The following is a 21,485-nucleotide window of genomic DNA, read 5'->3' on the forward strand; positions in this document are numbered from 1 at the left end:
GATTCCGTCCAGTAGCATAATGTGAAAACATGAAAAAGAAAATTAACATCTATTTTTCTAATAGTATTAAACAGAAATATTCAATATTATATAAATCATTTATAACGATTCGAGTATACATAAATCCCCGTTCATAGTAGTTCTAAATACATATTATGCAATCTCTCATTATTTTTACAAAGTAGATGTCTTTATCTATTGAATAATACACAAATCATGCGATTGTGTTGTCTTCCGTTACCCGAAGTTATTTAATTATTAGCACAATATTCGAAAAAATGTTCGACATTTTGCAAGCACAAGTGATTGTCAATACTCAATTATTTAGATATCTTATTATAAGTAAAACAACTATAAATACATTTTGTTTTTATTTCCTGTTAACGTTACCCAACCTGACTCCCAGTTTATATTAATAAACAAGGAAAACCAGAGAAGTAAGTGGTGTGGATGACTAAAGAGATTATTATTTACGAATTGAATACAAAAATGTTACAAATACGTCTTTATTTAGGTCATTTAAATAAGAATCACATTAAACAACAAATATGTACATAACAATTACACCTAAAAAAGGTCCAGCGCCGTGGCGTCACATAGTTAATCCTTAATCCTGAATGCCGAAATGATGTGGAACTTAGTAACTGATGGAATACTAATAATTGTAAAGTGCCTTTGCTACTGTAACACTACGCTACTAGACCACACAATAAAAATCCAATATAAAACAATAAATAACTAAAAACCACATATTTAGGCGAAGATTCTACTACCTACAGTATCTACTTATCTAGACGCCGAGCAGTAGGGCAACACCGGCTAGAGTCCAACGTGTTGGTTTGTCTTTCGTCTTCAAGTTGAAAGTCCACACGAATGTCGGCCCTCGCATTCTGAAATAATTGTATCATGAGATTCATGAGACAGAAACTATGACGCCATGCCTTATGGCTGACAGAGATGAAGACCCATACGGCAAAACTTTTTTATGCAAAAACTTGCATATTACTTAAAGCTGATAGTAATAATAATAAGAAAAACGATGAATATTACACCAATAGAGATGTTCACAAATTTACAAAACTCTTTTTCATTTTACATTCTTATTATTAGCAATAATTTATTACAAAATATATATTAAAGAATTGCAATCATTAATTATAAATGATAAGTCAAGTTTAGTTTAGTGGTAAAATTTCGCGCCTGAACGCTTCAAGATGTCACGTGATATAGAAGACGACACGATGTGACAAATAAACAAATGCTGTCAAATTGTCAGTCACAGGCATTGTGATCAAAGGCTGTAAAGTAGTCAGATGCAGAAAGAGGTGACCCCCCTGCAATAAGCAGTATGCATGTAAAATAATGAATAACAAAATTGAATTGAACTATTTATTTCAGGTATTATACCTAGGGAATGCAAAAACCGGAGGTTTTTCAAAACCGGTTTTTTCTTCGGTTTTACCAACAAAAAAACCGAAACCGGTTAAAACCGGTTTCGGTTCTAAGGACCAATAATTCTTAAATTCATCGCCATGGAATAAAGAAAAGATTGCTTCACGTGTAAAAACGAATGCAAGTATAGTATATACACGATTTTATCACGAAATTAAAGACAGAATATCTGACTATTTTATTGTATTGTATGGGAATTGTCAAATGACTTAATGTTATTTGTAACTAGGAGTAGGAACACACCAATTTAATTTAATTATTTTTTTGGTTAGACACCGATGGGATAGGTCATTTTTTTCTTAAATATATGACAATAACTTATCTAAAGCATTTGACGTAATAAGTCACACAATGCTCCTGGATATGTTAAAATGTTATGGCGTAACGGGTGAGGCGCATCGCTTAATTGCTTCATTTTTGTCGGGCCGAAGACAACAGGTTAAACTGTCCTCAAATGGCAAACGATTCCAGTCTGACATTGGCCATATCAAGTTAGGCATTCCCCAAGGATCAGCCCTTGGAAACACTCTGTTTCTAGCCTACGTCAATGATCTCCCATCTGCCATCACAACCGGGCTGTCAGTACTATTTGCAGATGACACTACGGTCATAATCAGCGCGCAAACATACAAACAGCTTGGCGAGAATATCAATGAGGCATGTAGGCAGTTAAAACGGTGGTTTACTGCAAATGGGTTACTTTACTTCTTAACGTCAGCAAGTCTAACGTCATGTTATTCTCAGGACGGACGACTACTGCGCCCCCATGTGTAGTGGACTGCCCTATGCCAATGTGCAGTGAAACGAAGTTCCTTGGCTTTATGTTGGATTCGAATCTGAACTGGAAGTGCCATGTTGACCAGCTATGCAATAGATTGAGTAGTGCAGTCTTTGCGTTACGGAAGTTGAAACCCCTTGTTTCGTATGTTACATTAAAATCGATTTACTACGCTCACTTCCACTCACTAATGACGTATGGTGTACTCATTTGGGGAAACTCTACGCATGCTAACCGAGTGTTTATCATGCAAAAACAGGCAATAAGAACACTAGCAGGTGCGAAGCCTAGACATTCATGCAGGGGCCTTTTTGTAACGCACAAAATAATGACGCACTACTCGTTATATTTGTTCGAAATCCTTATGTATGTTAGAAATAACCTATCTTTGTTTAAACGCGTTGAGGTAGCTGGTATAAACATTAGAACTACAGGTCGATTACGAACAGTTCCACGTCGCATGGCACTTGCAGCTAAGAACCCGCGTGTCATCGGTCCGACTTATTATGAGCGATTACCTGCAAAAATAAGGACGGACACATCCGATACAACATTCAAGCGTCTATTGAGAAACTTTTTACTGGACAACCCATTATATTCAATAAGTGAATTTTTTGACATAACTGAATAATTTATAATTGAATAATGATTTGACATTGTGTTTGCTTATTCTTGATATTATTTGACTATCCTTTTAAAATTAATTTATTTGGATTATCTTGTTATTATTTAAGTTTATTTCTGACGATCACAATATAGATTCTTATAAATTGACATTGATGTAATTTGTACTGTAATCATATGTTGTGAAATAAATAAATCTAAATCTAAATCTATATCAATTTATAATTTAATGTTATTTGTCTTAAATCAAATGGCCCAATCCGAAATCTTGCTCTAAGTTTTTCGCTGTCTTCTAGTATATATTCAAGTAGTTAATTCGTTTACTGTTACTACCTTCCTTTATAAAATATTTGCTAAGTTATTATGGATTTGTAAAGTAGGAAATAAATGAAACAAGCTTTGTTTTTACTCCATAATCAACTTTAATTAGTATTTGTACTATTAATCTCAAAAAAAGGTTCTCGGTAAGTCGTTATCACCGAACCAACAAAAGACTCTAAAGCTGCCATTGATATAATTGATTCCGTGAAATTTTTCTACAGTGCATCGCATAATAAAATTATAAATTATAAGTAAGACCTTTTATTAAAAAGTACTACTATACAATTCGTACACCAGCACGGATGTCCTGCCACTGCCAGTACTTTATATTATTTAAATCTTTCGTATTTGTGTATTTTGTACCGTAAAAATTCATTTAGCGTTACAAATGATCAAACTAACACAACACCACATTATTTGATTTGATGTCGATTCAACCGGTTTAGGACCGATTTATACCCTTATAATGAATAAAACATGCAACTTAGGTAAATAAAAAAAACCGAATAAAACCGAAACCGGTTTTTTCAAATTCTAAAAACCCGGTTTTGGGTTTCCGTCAAAAAACCGGTTTTAACCGGTTTTTTCGGTTTCGGTTAAAACCGGTTTGCATTCCCTAATTATACCCATATATGTAAGATTAGTTACATATTTTCTTTAAGACTATGTTAGTAACTTAGTATCCACAGTATAATTATTAATAAATCAACAGTATGAAATAATATAATAATAATTCAGCCTATATACGTCCCACTGCTGGGCACAGGCCTCCTCTCATGTGCAAGAGGGCTCGGGCTATAGTCCCCACGCTAGCCCAATGCGGATTGGGGACTTCACATACACCTTTGTTGAATTTCTTCGCAGATGTGTGCAGGTTTCCTCACGATGTTTTCCTTCACCGAAAAGCTAGTGGTAAATATCAAATGACATTTCGTACATAAGTTCCGAAAAACTCATTGGTACGAGCCAGGATTTGAACCCACGACCTCCGGATTGAAAGTCGGACGTCATATCCACTCGGCCACTACCGCTTCTTCATGAAATAATAGGTATGATATATTTTAAAAGCTTTACATGGCATGGCATAATTTTAAAAATATTACTTGCAAAGATGTTTTCACGTACCTAAATTCTGCTGCACGAAAATCCTTGTTCTTACTAAAGAAACTTGTCACCATCAAATAATTTACTTTTGGTAAATTGAATAGCCCCAGATAAGCCCAAAAAAGATTGGCAATTAACATCAGTCAGTTTGACAACTTTTTTGTGACTGCAGTTTGCATGGTTGTGCATACAGGGTGTTTAATTAGATAATTAGTCACCTGCAATAATTTACGGGCTGAATATATAGGTCATATTGAGCAACTTTTAATATGGTACCAATTACTCCCTCATAGAACATGTCAAGGTCAGACAGGCAAAATGTATGTAATAAAAAGTACAAATATATATTTATACCGAGTTTTATTTGAATAAAACGTCAGTAGTATAACTTTTTGACTTCTGAGCCATATTTCTATGAGCCATTTTAGGCTATTTTAACATTTATTGTGTGGAATTTAATAAGATTTCTCTTCGCCTTACACAATATCCCAGAAATTGTAGTTGTCATATTTGATTACTGTCACTATTGTTTGAACCCCATTTAAGACCTAAAATCTGTTTTTGCAATCACATTATTTAGTCCTAAAAAGTTTTCCTCCGTTAATTTTAGTAACTTTGTATTGCATAGTACTCTTGTACTAATTATTGGTCTACTGATGTATATTTTATTGAAATCCGCTTAATAGTTTAGGCGCTAGAAGAAAAAATAATAATGGTTTAATTTTTCTGTAATAAAACAAGTGTAACAAGTTATGAAGGGCAAGAGGAATCTGCCGATACGTAATTTTAAAAAAACCCGTCCAGTATCCTAAGCTACAGGATGTACTGAAAAATATGATTTTCAGCATTCAAATATTCCCTGCTATGGTAAAAACAACATTTTATACATTCGCGATTCTTGTCAACATCTCTATCAATAAAGACCCTTATGTGTTGTTTTGGTTATCCTACTTTATTATAGGTAGGGGCACTCGTAAACGTTGCACGTGTATTAGCAGGCAGTGACACAGGTTAAGTCCTGTGTTGATGTAGATGACGGGAACTATAGGGAACAGAGGGCCTACCGTGATAGCGCGAACCACGTTCAACGTGTAGGAAACACGTCACACTTACGTATGAATTCACAAGTGCGACAGGGAGGCAACACGTCGAACGTGGTTCGCGGTAGGCCCTCAGGTCCATCATGCGTGACTCCAGGATGCCGCCGCTCGCCGCGTCCCAGCTCGTGCCTTCCATATACTTACCGTGGATGTTGGAGCCTTCACGAGGCGGGGCACTGTTAAAGACTAAACCAGACTCACCGGATCTTATAGACGGGGCACTCGTACACATTACGCGTATCTTGCTTATCCTGTGTCACCGCCTTGATGTAGATGACGGGGACTATTGGGAACAGTTCCATCATGCGCGACTCCACGATGCCGCCGCTGGCCGTGTCCCAGCGCGCGCCTTCCATGTATAGACCGTGGATGTTGGCGCCTTCACGGGGTGGGGCACTGTTCGAGAAATAAACAGTTAGTATGAGGTTTGGTACGGAGAATTTATACTTCGGTGGAGATCGGATGGAATGGTCTTACAAAACGAGCTGTCAAGAAATACCTTAGACCACTTACTTGAAATCGGCCCGACTCTTTTTAGTAACATCACAGTTGAGACACATTTTGTCGAGCGGCCACTCGTTCTTTCTGGCGGTCTGTTGCATGATGGCCGTCAAGAACGACTGCGGGTTGAAGAAACCAGCCAGCCACACTGCTGGAGGCAACTGTAAAGGGAAAGTTAAACTTATATATATCTTAGAATTTCTGTAGAAAAACCACTTTCGAGATCCAGTCCCTTCGTACCAAGCCAGGCAAATAAGTTGCTAATATTTGCATCTCGATATACCGGATATGAATGAAGTCTCCCCCGTTCGGCGTTACCTTGAGTAATCCCGGACAAGATGTAAGCGAGCTTGGTTCACTACCAGGTACATATGACTTTTCTACTGACATGTCAATTTGGCAAATAATGTTTTCTACGCCGATGCATGCCGGCAGAATATGTTGACTCAACACCTTCTACAAACCAACATAGTACCAATCTCTTGGAAATAAACTATAGAAATTAGTGTGGGCAGACTATATAAAAAGCGCCACCTTCAAAGTACATCGCTGTTTAGGAACATATTATTTGGCTCTCTAATGAACGGTATGTTATAAATATACAAATATTATAGGACATTGTTACACAAATTGACTAAGTCCCACAGTAAGCTCAATAAGGCTTGTGTTGAGGGTACTTAGACAACGATATATATAATATATAAAATAATTATAAATACTTAAATACATAGAAAACACGCATGACTCAGGAACAAATTACCATGCTCATCACACGAATAAATGCCCTTACCAGGATTTGAACCCGGGACCATCGGCTTCGTAGGCGGGGTACTACCCACTAGGCCAAACTGGTCGTCATTATGTTATGCCATTAATATTCATTAAAATATTTTTGTATGACTTTGATGTGGATTGTATTATGTGTTTGTGTTTGTGTCATTTGGTTGTAGTAACAATACAGACGCACATTGAAATCCCCAGACCAATTCTCGAGCTCACTAAGTCGCAGGCAAAGGTCGGCGAACCAAGAGGCCAGGCCGAGTAAACTGGGATACGCGAGTTTGGTCCACGCGTCGGGCACGCGGTCTATGAAGAGTGCCTCCATCAATTTTTCCATGTCGCTGCTGATCGTTAGCTCGCCCTGAATTTTACAATAAAGTTATTTGACGATTAGTACTGAAAACTTTTTTACATAGTCTTAAATGTATAACCCTCATCATTACTCTTTGTCCTATTTGCGAAAACAAACTTCCTTATGTAGATGAACGGGAACAGTTCTAATGTTGGCTTAAAGTTTAGAATTTTCCAAAGATATTTGAAGATGTTGGCAGAAAAGCTACTGGTAAGTACCCATTTATAAGATGACGCTACGTGCACAAGGCTTCGAGGACCTTATTGGTTTCCCAAGATTTGAAATAAGTAGGTATTCGTAATTGGTATCTGCTTATAAAAAAGATCAACTAGATAACCATATTCCGTTTTTACCTTAAGTCCGAGCTCGCACTCTTTAAGAGACCTTCGTATTTCACCCATGAGCCGGTTCATACGCTCACACTCTTGAAATGCGACGATAATGTAAGGAGTCAACTCTTCCACTTTACCCATCAGCTCTTGAAGATTGAAGGGCTCAGGCACTCTGTCTAGGATGTCTTCTATTATGGCTTTTACCTGTCAAAAAGAAACTTAGTTATATTTCGTGACACAGGAAATCCTGTGAAATTCAAAGACTCCTAGTTTTACAACTACTCAAACAACTCAAAGGTTTGAGATCTTTTGATTGTTTTGGTTCTAGCTAACTCTCACCAACGCCGTTTTTTTATCTGCACCTGGTGGAATAAGTAGTCATTAAGAAATCATAGGGGACTTGAGATGAAGTATACAAACCGTTTCTTCTTTGGTAGCACCTCCACCAGCCTGTGCGCCAGTGTCTCGCGGTTGCAGTTCAAACACGACCTAAAACCAGATCATTGAGTAAAATAATTACATTAGCGTACCTAAGGAAAAGCAGCAACGAACCTTTATTGATTAGAACATAAAGGAAAAACTCTTACAACTCTCACACCACTTTTTAAACCCACTGAGTTTACCAATTATGATTTTTCTTCGAAACCATTATGAAAAAAGGAACATAAAAATACCCTGAAAAGTCGTTCTGACACCGTCGTCAAATATCCAATCTCAGCATTAGGATGCAATCCGTATAGGTAAGGAGTCTCGTCGGGTAAAAAGTCGTCAATGTACTGGTGATAGCCGACATAGTCCGAATTAGGCGGCGAAGTGAACCCTACGGCTAAAACGCATTCACCGTCCACCTGAAAAGGTTTAGAATCACATTTTACCACTAGTGAGTTAAACGTGAAGTAGTGAGAGAAAAGAGAAAGTAAGTTTGGATGACAAAGCTAAGTAGATTTCAGGAACTCTAGCTCCATTTGACTAAATCTTTGTTTCACTCGACTGTACACACACCGTCAACTCTGACGGCCTAAACTCTAAAAGAAATTTCGGTTGATCTAGCTATCCCTATCCTGATATTCCTTTCGATAAGATATCAGAATTCCTCAGCCTAAATACAAGAACTCAATCAGTTCTTTTATATGTGCTTCGTGACTGCAAAGCGAGCGGTTGCGTGTAGATTCAGTGAAGATCTTACCAACTCTGGTTGCATGTACTCCAGCAAGAACGTGCGACACAATCGCCTGTCCCAGTCATCGGTGATGTGACCACCGTACATGATCTCTCCGAACAGATACCGCAAATCCTCCCACGGAACGCGAGGATTTGCCTCCAGGTAGTTGTACAACACGTATACACAGATAGTAAGATCGCCGAAATTAAATGGATACGATCTGAAAAACGGGTGAAAATTATTAGAAGCACAATAATTGAAAGCTCTACTGAATGTATCATAATAAGTAGCTTCGAGTTTCCGAACACTGTGTATCTCTAAGATAAGTATAAAAAAGGTCAAGTAATTTTGGAGGTGAAGGTAAGGTACATCCTCCTAATTGTGTCCCTACATTTTGCCATGGCTCACTTGGGGGCCTTAGGTTCGCTCGGTCAGGCCAAAAATCTAGTATAAGTAATAAAGAAACACCTGTTCCAGCCTTGCGGCCCGAATTTGCGCCGCTCTGCGACCACAGCATGAAAATAGCATAAAGCAAATAACACTGATTTAAACTCCGCCTCTTTACTGCACATTTCCAGAGTTTCTTGACTGAAGTTATCCAAGGACTGCAGAAAAGTTAATGATTATTTAAACATAAGTTACACAACTTCTAAACCACTAGATATATAGTACTTCCCACTTTACTACAAAATAACAGTAACATGTTTAAGCAATAGTAGAACCGTATTCATATTACCTTATGCAAATTGGCCCACATACCACTGGGCGGTTCATTGGTAATCTTGATTGCTGATTCCAAGATACCTTGCGGAATGATGTGATACGCAGGATCGGCAGCAGGCTCAGCACTCAAGAATAATCTGGGTCATAAATCATAAGTATCATAACAAATAATTGGATGGCCCAACTACTTGTCAATACAGGCAGCTGCAGAGATCCATAGAGTTTGCGTGATCTTTGAGACCCATGGTTCCTTCTTCAAAAAGCGAAAATTACGAGTAATAAGACTAATATGTACTATTCACCTATATTCATCTAACGGACTTTCGAAGCATTCTTCCATCTTCTTCTCCAACGTCGCCAGCCATTTGGCCACCAAGTGGATGTTCTGCAGAATAACCCAGTGCCCACCCGCGGACGCGACGCCTAAAGCCTCTTCTGCGACCACCTCCTGGCCCTGACCCAGGGACACGATGTGGAAATTCTTTTTGTCAGTAGCAAAGCCCAGTTTACGACCCAGTTTTTCCAAGTCCTGTGTCATAACGAAATTTATCTGCAGATTATTGTTGACGAGTTATATATACATTTGGACATTCTTTTTTGGAAGATCGATGACAGTCCATGTAGCGTATTGATAATTTTAGATACCCGGCCACCCACTTTTGCTGCTGACCATAAATAATAAATTGAGATAATGGTGAGCTTGTAGCTAGTATTATGTACTGTATACCTTCAGCGGGTCCACTCCTGGCGACAAAATGAAGAACATAGCAGTTGTCGAGTTACTTTCTTCGAAGGATTTTTCTAGTGGTGGAGTTCTCGCTTCAACAAACTTTGTCCCTAAATTCTCTTCACAAAAAGCGCTAAAATAAATTTCCATAATAAATATATGTTTGGCCACCTAATACAGTAACTCAAAAAATATCAGAACAAAGTTACTGGATTAACTACACCCTAGCATATTTTGACCGACGGCGTCTAGTCAACGCTACCGAAAATGGCGTCACTGCGAAGATACATCTAGCAGCAGCAATATAATTGACTAGACGCCGACGCTCGGGATACGCTAGTGTGGGGTGGGGTGACTTTAAGAGTTATCAAGTTATTATCAAATATTAACATTGAACCATATTGTTATAATTTGAACGTTTCAGGATTCCATTTTGTCAACTTTTGTAGAGACATTCAACTGAAATGTTATTTGTCATGACCTCACGAATTAATTTTTGCTTTCCAATACTGTCAATTAATGACAATATTGGAACACTATTCCCTTCAAGGAAGCCTTGGACTATTAACCCTTTTCCAGGCATAGTGCAATTTATCGACCACATACGCGCCAATAAAATTGCATTCCGTAGTCCATTCATTAGTATTCCGATTTAAGGTTCAAATTTAATTGCACTTTCGGAAAATGTGACTTCAATTATCAAAGCTGGATTAGTTGGAATATATTTAGTTTTTTGAGAAAATCTCGTAGATTGGTACACGGGCTGTGAAAAGGGTTAATAAAACCAAAAGTAGCCCCCAGTCCTGTCTCCAAATAAAACAAAAGCTATAAACTATTAGGTATAATAATTTCAGTCTCGCCGAGGGAGTTTGAGCCTTTTATTAAGCCAGTTTTGCTGCACAGTTCCTATTTACCGAGTAAGATCTCGTCTCCACGAGAATTTTTATTCGGAGACTAGACTGGGGGCTAGCCAAGATCTCAATCGTCTGGAGAAAACGAAACTAAACGTTATCGATATAAAAGAGACAGATAGCGTTTCGTATCGTTTTCTACAAACGATTGTCATCTTGGCTAAGCCCCCAGATCTTCCAAAACTCAGGGCTGTCAACAGTATAAGTTATTTACTTTGACGCATAGGACATCCGATCGGGCCGTAGAGCTCGCATAATACAAAGGCGCTGTAATGACGATTTGTTTTTCCACTCTCCGGGCAATTTATCTCTTTCAGGAGCTTCGCCGTCGGTATATTTTTGCCATCTGTTTACGAGTAGCAAAAATTTTTATTACATACAAATGCTCATTTTTTTTTGTAATTCATTGTTTTCATTACCTTGTCATTTATAATGTAATTAACTAATTAATGTCATACCTCTTTGCCGCACCCTCTATATCCTTGTCCAAGTTCTCGAAGGCATCCATCTTAGCTAAGGCCACAATACCACCAAAACTGTTGTTAGAGAGCCACGTGTACGGAGAATTTTCTGGCGCTACAGCATATTTCAACAAGAAATCTAATTCTCGTGGATCTACTTTTCCATCATTTTGTAAAATCTATTAAATCAAGTAGGTAATAAGTTTAGTTAAATAAAATATTGTCTAAGGCATTAAAAAGCAAATCAAATCTTCGCCCCCCTCAAACTGCATTGACTTAACTAGATATTTGTATTCGGAATAATTTAATCGTCTGCACTGTAGACGATTTTATTATTCTGGATACAATAATTTATCCCTTAAATTCTTAAGAGTGACAGAACAAGTAGGTCAAGATTTTTAAAGTTTGGTCAACTAAGTCCTCTTAGTAGACTGTCTGTCTGGCTAGACTAATCGTTCATATTAGTATAAAATATATAAGTAAGTATTTAAATATCTACCTGTAAAGTGATGATAAACAAAAAGACCAGTTTGTCCCTCTCGAACAGGCCTCTGCTAGTGTAAAGGAACACAAAGTAGGTGATGCTATCGAGGAGGTTCCTAACTCTGTGCTCAAGTTCTTCCGCAGCTTCTGCCTTAGCCAAAGCGTCCTTGAATACGACGCTGTATGCTTTAAGCGAGAACTGATAGATAGGATTGATCTTGCACAAGTCGTTCAAAATGAAATACAATATAGAAGCACGTGTGGCTGCTCGTCTGGAAAGATAACATTTACCTAAATAAGAGTTATACATCGCGCGTCCAATCATTCATTTCATTTTACATGAACTGAAAATATTTTAATGTAACATTTAAGTACTAAAAATACGCAAAAAAAAAAATCTTCAAAATCTTTAATTAGGTATGTCGGAACCGTCATATGGAGCGTGCATAAACTGGACGGGGCAGCACAGGAGACGTCAGAGTTTTAGCGTGACGTGTAAATGTGAAGTTTATGCTTCCAATGTAGCCCACCAGATTGTAGAACTTACTATGCACAAAATAATTACGATACAGTTACGATTGGCGTGAAATGTCAATGTACATGTTTCCGATTCAGACAGCAAGATGACAGACCCTCCAACGCGCACGATCCCCATAGGGATCATCATGCGACGCGTGAAGTATAAGAATTGACAATGCGACTGAATGTCTTATTGACGAAAAGCAAATGCTTCAGAAGATATCAACGCCTTCCATTCTTTACTCCCCATACAGCTCAATCATGAATAGGGTAAAATCTAGAGTTCACTCAATGAATGTGGCAGGTTCTAAATGATAAATGAGACAAACCTGTATTTTTCTCGAGCATCGTCAATCTTTACCGTAGTAATTTTACCCTCCTCTACTTTTATTTCGATATCTGCGGCGGTTTTCTTCGTGGTCTCCAAATTGATCACCAAGGCAGAGTCGCTGAGAATATCCGCGCCAGCGTTCGCCAGGCGCTTTAGCAAGTCATCTTCGAGTGTTTTGAGGGTGATCTTGAACTCGTTCTGCTGCTTGGTAAGACCAGCGCGCAACATTTCCAAGTCTGGTCTTTCAGCTTTCACTACTTCGCCTAAAAGTTGTTCTTCAAGCCTATATGTAATTATAAATCGTTAAAAACATGAACGTTTAATATTTTTTTCAGTTTTTAGACTAGCGTTATACGTACCCATCTTTAGTGACGGTGAAATTGATTAAAGTGCACTGAGCCTGCATTTCAGGTTGGTAATGTGGATTGGCCAGTTTCGTTTGAATTATGAGTCGGAAACTTGGCATATAATCTATTTCCCTGTCGCCTATCTGTAAAATCATAACAAAATCACAAATCGTAAACCGACGAGGCAAAATCTAACCTAATCAGTGGCTTATATTTTCATCACTAATAACAAAGAGAATTGAGTATGGAGGCGTATTATCAAAGTAAATTTTGTAGTCAACTAAATTAACTGCCATCTTTCGCTATTTGACCCATGTTTTTTCACGGATATGTGTTAAATATCAAACGGTGTCACCATCTACTCGTGTATAGGCCAAAGGTATGTCGCCATCTATAATCGGGCATACATTTATTTATCGTATATAGAGTAATTTTTGCTAATAGTAAATAGATACTACAACGTTCTCCAATCAACCTATCTTGCCTCCTTTCCTTACCTTCAAGACTTTGCCTTTCCTGATGAGAACGCGCCCCAGCAACGGTTCTAACACAGCATCGACCGTTTCTCCAATATTCTCCAAAATGACGACTTCTCCGTTACTGACAGCTCTTTCTATGCGATCGAGGTAGTTACGCATCGTGAGGCGAACCACTGTTAAACTTTCACCGTACTTTGATTTAATCCATTTTATTCCTTGCCTTGAATCAGAAACATATTCTGGTTTAGTACCAAATTATTTTATATGTTAGTATGTCAAGCTAACTATAAGCTAGTCATATTTCGTATTCGTATCACAACTAAACATGGAACCATTTTGCATAGTAATAGAAGCTGGAAACTTAAAATTCGCTATAGACATGGGTAATCTTAGCTTCTAGCACAGTGTAGCAGCTAAAATCTTCTTTTAAGATGTGTCAGTAACTCATTACAACAAACTTCAAAATAATTTGAGTTTAAGCAGTTACAGCTGGGGGTCAATCATGAGCGGCCAGCGTGCAGAATTGGTGAGGATGGTGGCGTTCTCCGTGCTCATGGTGTCGGTGGGCAGCCCCTCGTTGTTCCACGTGGCCACCTGCGCGTCGTCCGTCAGCATCGACAACGGGTCCAGGCCCGGCGTTGTCTCGATTTTAGGCTGGATGACACCATATAAAATTTTTAGACCAGGAAAGTATGATCTGGAGGATGCACAAAAATAAAAATAGAAAAGCATGATGGAGACGATTCCTCGAAGAGTCGATAACACGGGCGCATCGAACGCGTAATTTCTTTGGACCAATATTAGACTTAATTTTTTTTTATTGCTTGATAGCAAAGTATCGAAATTCAAATCAAAATGTCGACACACTTCAAAGTCAAAAATAGGTCCAAAGTAATTAGGAAGTCAAAAACGATATTGACCACCTTTAGAGTTTTGCATCCAATCCGAGAAGATCAAGTTAAAATTACTTGGAGCTAATAGTAAACGACTCACGTTCGTCTTTGCAAGATTCGGAACCCAATCTTCATTCATGAGCTGCTGCCTGTAGCGACGCATGAAACAACCCACGTATGAAATGAAGGCGGTGACTAACAGAACGTCACCGGGCAACATCTTACCAGACTCTTTGAGATTCACCACAGTCGCGGACCATCTGGAGAGGAGGTAAAGCGTTATAAAATACTGAAGGAGATGCTACCTACACAAAATTGTAGAAATTAAAATAGTGGCTCTGGGAGCTGTAGTCCTCGCGATAAGATTCATAACCTTAAAAAAATAAAAAATACTTCGTTGTTGAGTCGTTGTCTGAATCATTCACTTGTCACAATGATGTAAATAAGATTTTTGATTACATTAAAAAATAAAATCATTTCTTCTCATAAGCATTTCTTACGTTTCATTTTAAATTTTTATTCATTTCTGTGTTAAACTAGTTATTTTTACAATAAGAACTATGAAAGAAAGTAAATAAATCACAGGAGTGAAAAATACTAAGTATCCCACCTGACTTTCTCAGAAGCCAAACCATTCACCAGCCTATTAGCCAGATCAATGGTAGCATTGGTAGCGTCAGCTTCAGCCTGGCATTTCATCTTTTCATTCACGGCTTCTTGGAAAGCTTTCATTAGAACTCCTAATTTTTCTTCTAATTCCTAAAAAGCACAAAGCTATTTTGACCACTTGGGAAAAAATATTTTTGTATTTCGTGGCTACTATTAATCGCTAATTCGAATCGCAAAAATAACACAAGTTGAGCAATTTATATTTAAGTAATATGCAGTAAAGTGTGTTGGCGTCTGTTATATGTATTAAATACAATACAATACCTAGTACATTTTCGTAATACAATATTGCAGGTCTAATCTGATTTACGTAATTTATTTTATAATTCACCCAATTACTAAAGTGGGATAATATTGACTATTTATCCACGAAGAAATTTGATAATGCAGTCAAAGTTTGATTTTTTTTTCTGATTGAAGTCTATAGTTCAATCAGAAAAAAATTCTGTAAGTAAAAAAAACCATGCCGTAGGGCTACTTTTAGACCTAAGCAAAGCTTATGATAACTATCCCATGAAATATTGTTAAATAAGCTCTATGGGTCGGAAATAAGAGGTGTAGTAAACGATTGGTTTCGGTCGTATCTAAGCAACAGAGCTTAGTATGTCCAAGTTGAATACAAGAATCCAACCACAAAAATAATAGAACGGGTACGGTCGTCGAAGATCGAATTGAAGGGGTCAATACCACAAGGGAGTGTTTTAGGGTGCATTTTATTCTTGGTGTACATAAACGATTTGCCTAAGGTATAATGCCTTTATACTTACTGAGTACAACCAGTCTTCTATTGGCTGACGACATATCATTATTATTCGATTTTAATACAAACGATAATTATAATAATATAATGGAAAGTACAATAATTGACATCAATAGCTGGATGCTCATCACAATCTTCAGATCAATTTAAAAAAAACGAATATAATTTAATTTTATCCCTACCCAAAGAAACCCTTACACGTAGATATGATAATTATTATACAAAAATCGAAGAAACTAAAATTTTTACACTATTATGAATAGAATTCGATTCGCACTTGAACTGGAAGAAACATATTCAAAATGTAAAAACCAAAATGTCGCGATTTCTATATGCATTTCACAACATACGTAAAGCAACTAATTTCAAAACTGCACTTTCAGCCTATTTTGCTTATGCACACGCCTGGCTTCGATATGGAATAATCATGTGGGGAGATAGTACAGACGCTCATGCAGCCGTCGTGATGCAAAAAAATGTCTGCGTCTTCTAGTAGGAACCAAATGGCCTGAACCTTGCAAACCTTATTTCATTAAGTATACAATTCTTACTGTACCTTGCCAATACATACTTGACATAGCCTTGTTAACTTTGATAAAATCTACACTGCTACATAGTATCCCATAATAAAAGACACAAAACAAAATATTTCTACCAATACAGGCAAAAATTAAATTATGCCGAAGTGACCCTCACTATGTCGCTGTAATTTTTTTTAACAAAATTCCAGTTAGCCTCAGGTTGGAGCCAAACGACAAAACCTTTGAAATTAAAATCACTATCTCAACGTGACTTTTAATATTGATCAATTTAAATTATTCTTATTTTTAATGTTACTTTATGTAATTTGTAATCCCACCAAAAACATTCTGTAAAAAACTAGCCAAGTCTCGATGGAGCTCCTTGTTTATCTCTAAAAAGTAATTAAATCTAGACAAAGTCGTGCCAAGTCTAACGTTCCTTACTGCGATTTCTTTATTATTATAGTTAATGTTGTGTGACTTGGCCGTTGAAGGGTACACAAGGGTACAAAACCAGCTGCTCCATGTCACCATTGCACCAATCTGTCGCTTTTTATCCTAGTTTTTATAGTTTTTCCTTTATGTGGCCATTAAACCCTAACTCTGTACCAAATTTCAGCTCTCTGAGTTTATGGGAAGTACTAGTTCTATTTTGATGATCATGAGTGAGTGAGTGAGTGAGTGTCATAAATGCGAAACTTTGCTTTCGCTTAACTTCGGAACTAAATGACTTACATACTTGAAATTTTGGATTTTAAGTATGTCATTATAGCTTACTGGATGACGAAAATTTCTGCGTTCTGATCTTATACAGAGGTTCTCAAATAGGGGCCTGAAAATGCGGCGAAATGGTTCCAGTAAAGGATGGTACGGCAGTGTTTGCTTCGCGCTCGACTTGGCGGGGGCACTGCCGTGCCCCCGATTAGTACCTAAGCCATATATTGTAACACCTCTACAGAGAGGTAGCATGCACGACACAAACCTAAGCTATTCCATCTGCAATTATACCTATGTACATGTACACAATAAATAAATAAATATGACAAATAGTTCATGTCATCCATGATGACACGCAGATTTGTCAAATCTACCTACCTTTAACAACATGACAATACGAGTCAAGGCACGTGTCGTCATGAATGACACGATGTATAAATGTTTTAAAAACAGTACGTACCTTAATTTGATCAGTAAGGAATGATAATTTGTCCCTAGCTGCTTGTAACTCTGCATTTGCAGCATTTAAAGCCTTTCTCTTGGGCTCTACAACGACGAACACATCGTAGAACTTGCAGATGTTGATGACCCAAGAGCAGAGACCGGCTGCAGCTGCAGACTTTGATGCGATAACCTCTGGCTTGAAATCTGGGTTCTTGAGGTACGGTAGAACTGCCTGGTAAAAATAATAAACCTTAAATCTAAGAAAGCAAACTTTCTAAGTTTTTTTCCGAATGTATTTTTCGACATACGTCAATGGATATATAGTTCAGAACATACCTTAATGACATCTGGATGTATGTTTTCCTTGTCGTAGTAGACAAGATCATACAAAAACTGATCAACTTTTGCCATCATAATCTAAAACAAATAATAATTTTAGAACATTTAAAAAGAAATGTAAGTCATAGAAAATAGTATTATCTTTTTTGTAATTGTTGTGTTACATGGACATGGAGTTAAACTGTAAAGTATTTACCTTACTAGCTTTCCATGACCGATCCTTAGGAATTTTTCCCTTCTTGGCAAACAACACCAACACGGCCGCTGTGACAGTAACCACGGCCTCGGGGGGAGACCCAAAGGCCTTCAACTCAGTCAAGTTGTTCTTATTTAAGGTGTTCAAGGCTTCTTGGGCCGCTAACAGGGCCGGCTCAGCCTTGGCCAAATCGTCCGCGCATATCTTAGCCTTTATTGTGACGTCTTCTTCAATAACTTTTACTTTCTTTTCCTCTTCGGCAGCTGATATTAGATTAACACGTCATGAGGATACCGAACTAATCTCAATACAGGATGGTTAGATCAGATGAATATCGATTTCGCACAATCTAGTCAAGCAGATGCATCTGATCATCTGAATTTTTTAAGCAGTGAGCAGAATGGGCGGCCTGAACTCGTTAAGTCAATGTATTTTATCAAAGCACACCGGCCGACTTCTGGCCGAAGGGTGTCGTGTTTCGGAGGTTCCGGGGCAAACTGCCGAATCCGACACAATAGCAGCCGATTCAACGGAGCCACGCCGTTTTGTCGCCTAAATAGTGTTTTGTAGTAATTTTATAAAATGTATATTATGTATCTTAGTCTGTAAGGTATTTGTAATATGAGCCTTGTTGCCTGAATCAAATTTTAAATAATAAATAATAATAATAATAATAAAGCGAAGGGACGTCGTTTATATATATAATATTTTGTTTATTTTATAAAAAAAAACGAATTGTATATACCAAATGCCTTTTCCTTCGACACTTTCTCGCTCTCCGCTCCTACCACTTCGATAAGCTCTTCAGCGGCCTTATTTTTTACTTTTAATATAATTTCTTGTTCCGCTAACGTCACCTGTAAAAACAATATTTTGTTAAAAGATTTAGGTACGTAACGTAACGTGTGTGTCGTATTAGCTGGGGAGTTTTAATCTCTTAAATTTTTAAACAAAATAAAATTCTGCGTTGCTTTAGGATAGTGCTACTCTCATTCCCCTGTAAACTGAAAAAGATATCTTACACTAAAGAAAAAAGTGACCAAATCCGCCGGTAGCCGAGGCGGGAATCGAACCCGCGTATTCAGCTTTCGCGGCTAACGTCCTGATCACCAGACCACCTGGCTACAGCGGTACCCGTCTCAAATTATTTTATTTTTTTATTTTTTTCAAATATTTACACGACATTACAGCATATGCCAATACACCAAATCATTAGACTATACAAATACAAAACATATATATTATAAAATAAAAAAACAGATATTCATTAATAATCAAATGCAAGTGCTGGAAAGCCTATCATCCATCATCTCACAGAACCTCAGACACTCCTGGCACACATTCGCCCATCTCCCCGCAAACAAGTCACACTCTGGTGCTGATGTCAAGAGTGCATTGAGCAGCGATAAAGCGCGAAGGAGTGGCGAGTTCCTGCGCGATACTGTGCGCGCCGCCGGTACGGCCAACAGTGGACGCGTTCGCGGCCTCAAGAACACTCGAGGAATATCCGGGACGTACAACCTCAAGACTCGATCTACCAGTTCCGGGCAGTCCGAGTCACCGCGCAATATGCAACAAGCTGTAGTCAGCAAGATGTTGTTGCGCCTCACCTCTAGAGAATTATATCCAAGGCAGCCTAATAAAAATTTAGTTGGGTACAAGAATGGGAAGTACCCATACCTTTTTTTGTACAGAAATCTCAAAAAGTCCTTTTGGATTCTCTCCAGAAGTAAGGCGTATGAAGACTCGTACGGATTCCATATAATAGATGAGGCCTCAAGCTTGCTCCTCACTAAGGCGTTGAAAACCATCGCAATGGCACCTTGTATACGAATTCTATACTGGAATTACGGTATCACACTACTATACACGGTGTAACATGAGGAAAACAAAAGATTTTAACAGTGTAATCCTGATCACATTTAGAGACTAAAATGTCATCACTAGGAGTGTAAATTCCAAAAGTAGACTGAATCAGGCTCCTGTGTATATTCGAAAAATGTTTTTTCCGAAAAAGCGGTTTTTCTTAAATAACTCGGCCATTTTTGATTTTACAGTAAAACCGTGTGGACAAAAATTGTAGGAAGTTTGGTCCTCACAATTTTTCTTCTAGGATCGATAGTTTGGAAATTAAACCTGAAAAACGCGACAAATCTCCCCCCCCCCCCCCGCGAGACCTACGAAAAAAAAATCCAAGAACTGATTATTCACGAGTTGGGTCGGTTTTGTGGATATAATGACTGTACTATAAATATCCTTATTGATAGATATCAAAAAGTGACAAATAACCTTTGCAAAAACCTTTTCAGTGCTAGTTTTACCATTCTAACATTAATTTACGGACTTTGATAACTCTGGGCTTGTAAGCTATTTTTTTTAATACTCATGCACAACTTAAGACACACTTCTCACACACGGATTCTTAGATTGGGTTAATAAATCTTCTAACATCCCATGCTACCCTAGTACTAGTTGCTTATACTAGTTGTGAAGTCAGGATGTGGCTCGGTGACAAAAACCAAGCATTCCGAATAGCTGATACTTATTATTCTCACACTATTAATATCAACGGCTGACACGCAAGACGCGTAAAGAGGGACACATATATCGTTTGACGTTATGTTACTCTTCTCGTGAATTGTCAAAATTTAAAATATGAAATTCACTTTATAGTTTGTTCAGGCTGCCTTATCTTATTTAACCTTAATGCAAAAGCCAGAGGTATTTTTAGCTTTATTGTGCAGATCTTTGTGAAAGCCCTAATTGCTTAGATACGTTTGACATTTTGTGTGATCAGATATTTTCGACTGGACGTGTGCAAAAAATGATTGAAAAAAAAAACGTGCTCAGAATTTATTGAAATTTAGTCTTGCTCAGAAAAATTTGGACACCTTGGCTGCTTCGAAATATCTGATGGCGACTGTACACCAAGCAACTTTTTTCCATGCGTTTTAAAGCACCTAAACAAATCGTCCCGTTGTAAAAAAAGTATCTAAGACTTTTTTATTAGCTCATCAAGCAACTAATTAAATTGAGATTATTCAGATATATCAAAACTGCACATAATTATTCACATTTCACCTTTAACACGGCGACATCGGCTGCACAGGACGCCAGCTTCTCCAATCCATTCTCTAACCTAGTAATCATCATATGCAGGTTCTTCGTCTTCTCATTCAGCAGCTTACTGTACAGAGCGATTTGTTCAAGGAAAGTCTTCGGCGTTGTGTAGTTGTATCTCCGTTCGTTTTGAAAATAAATGGCAGACATTTGGTTCACACTTTGATGGACGTGAGACATGAAATCCGACACGGGTTGTACGAAGTTAGGCTGTAGAAGATTAAATGAATAAGTTTATTCTTATATTTATTTTGAACTGTGTAAATAGCGATGTTCATAAAGCAATATTCTCTGCTTTGACAGCGTCACTGTTATTGTACTCGTAGTATGTGTTAAGTA

General features: G+C 37.8%; 1 protein-coding gene across 2 annotated transcripts in view; it reads right to left on the reverse strand.

The window, feature by feature from the left end:
- Positions 1–492: 492 nt before the first annotated feature.
- The window catches only part of LOC133528195 (dynein beta chain, ciliary-like), a 62,002-nt gene continuing 41,009 nt past the window's right edge, over positions 493–21,485 (reverse strand). For both annotated transcript variants that reach the window (XM_061865459.1, XM_061865460.1), the window contains 26 exons: positions 21,108–21,356; positions 18,772–18,883; positions 18,027–18,289; positions 17,828–17,908; positions 17,508–17,723; positions 14,991–15,139; positions 14,481–14,640; positions 13,975–14,141; positions 13,506–13,707; positions 13,021–13,151; positions 12,660–12,944; positions 11,828–12,083; positions 11,326–11,507; positions 11,082–11,213; positions 9,957–10,089; positions 9,532–9,758; positions 9,243–9,366; positions 8,975–9,111; positions 8,531–8,726; positions 8,019–8,192; positions 7,765–7,833; positions 7,366–7,548; positions 6,848–7,021; positions 5,893–6,041; positions 5,581–5,775; positions 493–890 (listed from right to left, as the gene is read on the reverse strand). In XM_061865459.1, coding sequence (XP_061721443.1) covers positions 791–890; positions 5,581–5,775; positions 5,893–6,041; positions 6,848–7,021; positions 7,366–7,548; positions 7,765–7,833; positions 8,019–8,192; positions 8,531–8,726; positions 8,975–9,111; positions 9,243–9,366; positions 9,532–9,758; positions 9,957–10,089; positions 11,082–11,213; positions 11,326–11,507; positions 11,828–12,083; positions 12,660–12,944; positions 13,021–13,151; positions 13,506–13,707; positions 13,975–14,141; positions 14,481–14,640; positions 14,991–15,139; positions 17,508–17,723; positions 17,828–17,908; positions 18,027–18,289; positions 18,772–18,883; positions 21,108–21,356 — 4,446 coding nt within the window. In that variant the 3' untranslated portion in view covers positions 493–790. The remainder of the gene's footprint in view (positions 891–5,580; positions 5,776–5,892; positions 6,042–6,847; positions 7,022–7,365; positions 7,549–7,764; positions 7,834–8,018; positions 8,193–8,530; positions 8,727–8,974; positions 9,112–9,242; positions 9,367–9,531; positions 9,759–9,956; positions 10,090–11,081; positions 11,214–11,325; positions 11,508–11,827; positions 12,084–12,659; positions 12,945–13,020; positions 13,152–13,505; positions 13,708–13,974; positions 14,142–14,480; positions 14,641–14,990; positions 15,140–17,507; positions 17,724–17,827; positions 17,909–18,026; positions 18,290–18,771; positions 18,884–21,107; positions 21,357–21,485) is intronic.

Source organism: Cydia pomonella, chromosome 19, assembly GCF_033807575.1.
Source record: "Cydia pomonella isolate Wapato2018A chromosome 19, ilCydPomo1, whole genome shotgun sequence".
NCBI lineage: Eukaryota > Metazoa > Arthropoda > Insecta > Lepidoptera > Tortricidae > Cydia > Cydia pomonella.